The sequence below is a fragment of the Microtus pennsylvanicus genome, chromosome 1 (genome assembly GCF_037038515.1).
Source record: "Microtus pennsylvanicus isolate mMicPen1 chromosome 1, mMicPen1.hap1, whole genome shotgun sequence".
Classification (NCBI taxonomy): domain Eukaryota; kingdom Metazoa; phylum Chordata; class Mammalia; order Rodentia; family Cricetidae; genus Microtus; species Microtus pennsylvanicus.
The window spans coordinates 77,709,570-77,713,910 of NC_134579.1; the positions used below are offsets into that span (position 1 = coordinate 77,709,570).

The 4,341-nt window shown below is 54.4% G+C and overlaps 1 protein-coding gene across 1 annotated transcript; it reads left to right on the forward strand.

Moving 5' to 3' along the window:
• The first annotated feature begins 1,016 nt into the window (after window positions 1–1,016).
• Window positions 1,017–3,243, forward strand: Sdf2l1 (stromal cell derived factor 2 like 1). The gene is made up of 3 exons (XM_075970347.1): window positions 1,017–1,261; window positions 1,584–1,780; window positions 2,828–3,243. The coding sequence occupies exons 1-3, from the start codon at window positions 1,078–1,080 to the stop codon at window positions 3,107–3,109; spliced, it is 663 nt and encodes a 220-aa protein (XP_075826462.1). The 5' UTR covers window positions 1,017–1,077; the 3' UTR covers window positions 3,110–3,243.
• The last annotated feature ends 1,098 nt before the right edge of the window (window positions 3,244–4,341 follow it).

A 4,341-nucleotide genomic window follows, 5' to 3' on the forward strand; every position in this document is an offset into this window, starting at 1 on the left:
TATCTATCTATCTATCATCTCTCTCTTTTTTCTTTCTTTTATTTTTTGTTTTTTGTTTTTTTGAGATCGGGTTTCTCTGCAGCTTTGGAGCCTGTCTTGGAACTAGCTCTTGTAGACCAGGCTGGCCTCGAACTCACAGAGATCCGTCTGCCTCTGCCTCCCGAGTGCTGGGATTAAAGGCATGCACGCGCCATCTATCTCATCTCTATCTCTGTCCCCATCTCTATCCATATCTGCCCCCAGCTGTCTTCTGCTGACCCATTCAGCAACCTTGGTATTCTGCCACCGAATCACTCAAGTAACTGCATGGTCAAAGGAATTCAGAAACCCTGGAATCCAGGAGCTGACATGACTCAGTGACAGTCGGATTAACTCCTGGGGCCAGGAGATTTCAGTAACTTCGGAATCTGTGCACTTTGTGACCACAAAAATCTAGTGATTCACAAGTCTCTGTAGCTTTATGCCCAGGATCCGAGTGGAGAGACACTCGACCAAAGTCCAGGGGTCCAGGGTCAAAGGGGTCCCTGAGAACCGACATCTGTTTTGTTTTGTTTTGTTTTGTTTTTTTTGGTTTTTCGAGACAGGGCTTCTCTGTGGTTTTGGAGCCTGTCCTGGAACTAGCTCTTGTAGACCAGGCTGGTCTCAAACTCACAGAGATCCGCCTGCCTCTGCCTCCCGAGTGCTGGGATTAAAGGCGTGCGCCACCACCACCCGAGAACCGGCATCTGAAAGGTTTAAGACGGGGCAAAGTGACCACAGGCAACTAACCTTGCAGAGAGCGCCACCTAGAGGCCTCTCGGAGCTGGTCGCAACCACCGCCGCTCTGCTCTCTGGATTTTGATTGGCGGGTCCTCAGAAGCGTGGACCAATTAAAAGGCTCCTGGTGTCTCCAGCCCCCTCCCAGCTATCTCCTTGGCTGTGGGACCGCTCCACAACGATCCAATAGCAGTGCAGGAGGAGCGCGCGCGCGCGCAGACGATTGGCTGCTGCTAGAGGGCGCTGTCAGAGCCGGATTGGCCGGGCTTGAGGACGGAAGCGCAGAGGTCCGGAGCGGCTGGAACCCGGCCGGCTGTCGCGATGCGGGGCGCGAGCCGTGGCGGGGTGGCGGGGACGCTGTTGGCACTGCTGCTGGCGCTCTCGGTGAGGGGCGGTGGCTCGTCCAAGGCCAGCGCCGGGCTCGTGACCTGCGGGTCCGTGCTGAAGCTGCTGAACACCCACCACAAAGTTCGGCTGCACTCCCACGACATCAAATACGGATCCGGTGCGCGAGAGTGGTGACTGGGACCGCCAGCGGGGCGGAGGGTTAGAGACCAGGTGGTCCTAGTGGGGTCTGTGGGCTGTCAAGAAGCAGGGTAGTTGTGACTCTAGACTCGCTTTTCAGGGTCATGGGAGGCAAGCCCGGGGGATTGAGGATGTGGAGGGTCCATTGGGACTTGGGGGTTCGGCGGGGAACTGGGCTGCGGTGAGCCCTTGGGGTGCCTGTCATTAGTGGGGACTGTGGGAGAGGAACTTTTTAGGGTTCAAGGAGAGGATCCGGAGATCTGCCATTGACAGAGACCACGGGGTGGGCTGTCCCTCTTCAGGCAGCGGCCAACAGTCGGTAACCGGCGTGGAGGCGTCTGACGATGCCAATAGTTACTGGCGGATTCGCGGCGGCTCCGAGGGCGGGTGCCCGCGCGGGCTCCCAGTGCGTTGTGGGCAAGCAGTGCGGCTCACGCACGTGCTCACCGGCAAGAACCTGCACACGCACCACTTCCCGTCGCCTCTGTCCAACAACCAGGCAAGCCCCTCTCCTAACCCCACCGATGCAGCACGGGCAGGAACCCTAGCTATAGCGGGAGCGATGTAGGGGAGGGGCCCGAAAGGGGACTCGGTCTTCTATTTAGAAGTTTATGAAGCTCCCGCTCTGTGTCCTGTCTCTAGGAACGTTCACAGCAGAGTTAGAAGGACTGAGAGAAGTCAGTGCAATTAGCTCCTATTTGGGCACAGAGGGACTGACACAGCAGATAAGTAGTAGGACTCGGAAGGGAGGAGGAACTTAGGCTGGGGCTGAAAGAGACTAGGAGCTTCCCCCGGCGCTTTCCCTCTGAGGAATAGCACCTGCTAAAGCGTGGGGGGTCCCTGTACCTGGTCTGGAAGGAGCATGAGAAGGAACTGACAGTGCTTTGGGAAAGTTTCTGGGGGGATATATTGGTGATAGGGAGCTGGGCCACCAGTCTGGGAGCTTGGGGGACTTGCCTTCACTAGGTTAGCACAGGAGCCCATGGAGAGGAGGTCTTAGCTCCAGGGACCAGTAGGCACTACATAGACTGATTCATGTGCTGAGCAGTGGTGGTGCCAGCACTCAGGAGACAGAGGTAGGCGGGTTCCTGACTTCTAGGACAGCCTTGTCTACAGAGTGAGTTCCAGGACAGCCAGGGCTACACAGAGAAATCCTACCTAACAAAATAAGAACAAAAAAGGACGCTCTGTGCATCTAAAGAAACCTTCAATGAAATGGAAATCTTTGTTTTTTGAGACCAGCTCTCTGTAGAGAGAGCTACATGTAGATAGCCCTGGCTGTCCTGGAACTCACTCTGAAGATCAGGCAGGCCTCAAACACCCAGAGATCTGCCTGCCTCTGCCTCCTGAGTGCTGGACTTGAAGGCGTGCGCCACACCATACCCGGCTAGAGTGTGACTCTTGATGTCCCCTTTCACAGCTGTGGATGCAGAAGGTCAGGGAAAGGATCAGAGGCCCAGGATACTAGGTGCAAGTATTACTGCTAGCCATGCAGCTCAGGGGACTCGGCCTCTGGGTGACTATCCTCCATGCTTTCCACTCTCAGGAGGTGAGTGCTTTCGGGGAAGACGGTGAGGGTGATGACCTGGACCTGTGGACAGTACGATGTTCTGGGCAACACTGGGAGCGTGAGGCCAGCGTGCGTTTCCAACATGTGGGCACGTCTGTGTTCCTGTCGGTCACTGGTGAGCAGTATGGTAACCCCATCCGTGGGCAGCACGAGGTGCACGGCATGTCCAGCGCCAATGCTCACAACACATGGAAGGCCATGGAAGGCATCTTCATCAAGCCTGGAGCAGATCTCTCTACGGGTCACGATGAACTCTGAGAGCTGATGGGAAAGGGGAGGGGGCCGGGTAGGGTTTCTGCAGGGCCACTTTGTCTAAGACTTTGTTTGCAGGGCCCTCAAGTGCCTTTATGATTAAAGAATGTTGGTTTGTGATTATATTTGCTGTAACCCCAGCGATGGTCTGGAGGGACCAGTCATATCTGTTCAAGTTACCATCTCAATCTCATCCGTCTCTGGGTACTTGTACCTGTTCAAACTCTCACTGTGAGCCCTGGCTGGCCTGAAATTCACAGAGATCCACCTGCGTCTGCCTCCTGAGTGCTGGGATTAAAGGCGTGCGCCACCACAACTGTTTTTAAAAATCATTTTTTTATTACTAGTGTGAGTGCATGTGCTGTGTGTATGTTGTTACCTGTGCCCCACTGCATGCATGGAAGTCAGAGACCAACTCTGTCCAGCTGATTCTCATCTTCTACCTTTATGTTGGTTCCAGAGCTCAAACTCAGGTCGCCAGGATTGTGTAGCACACACTTTGACTGCGGAGCTCTCTCAGGGGCCCCAAACCCTTTCATGATGCATTATAATGCTGCCCTGAAGAGTCATCTCACCTGCCTACCCTACAGTGACCTCTAGCTATGGACTTCAGTTCCCAGGACTTGAGCTTAGGCAAGTTTTCTATTGAGGGGCGTTGGCCCCAGAGTCCCTGCTATCTGACGGGGCTCAAGCTCTCCAGTCTAATCATTCTTTGCTCTTGGGACCCCACTCTTCAGGTGGTTGCAGCAGTCTTGAGATTTTGCACTCCTTTGATCCCAGTACTTGGGAATCTCTGTGAGTTCAAGGCCAGCCTGATCTACAAAGGGAGTTCTGGGACAGCCAGATACACACACGCACACGGACACGCACACAGACACACACGCACACGCACACGGACACGCACACACACACACACAGAGGGAGAGAGAGAGAGAGAGAGAGAGAGAGAGAGAGAGAGAGAGATTTATCTTTGACCGAAGGCCAGTTGCAGATTTTGCCTATCTACTGGAGAGTAATAACTCAGGCTTCCCCAGGGACCTAGAGAGGAAAGAACTAAGGCTGAAGAGATGGCTCGGGGGTTAAGAGCACGGTCTGCCCTTTCGGAGAACTGGCACCCAGTTGTGTCAGGTAGCTCATAACCTGTAGCTCCAGTTTTAAGGGGGTTTCTCACGCCCCTCACCTCTGTGGGCATTTGCATACATGTTCACAAACTGAGACACATGTAATTTTATTTATTT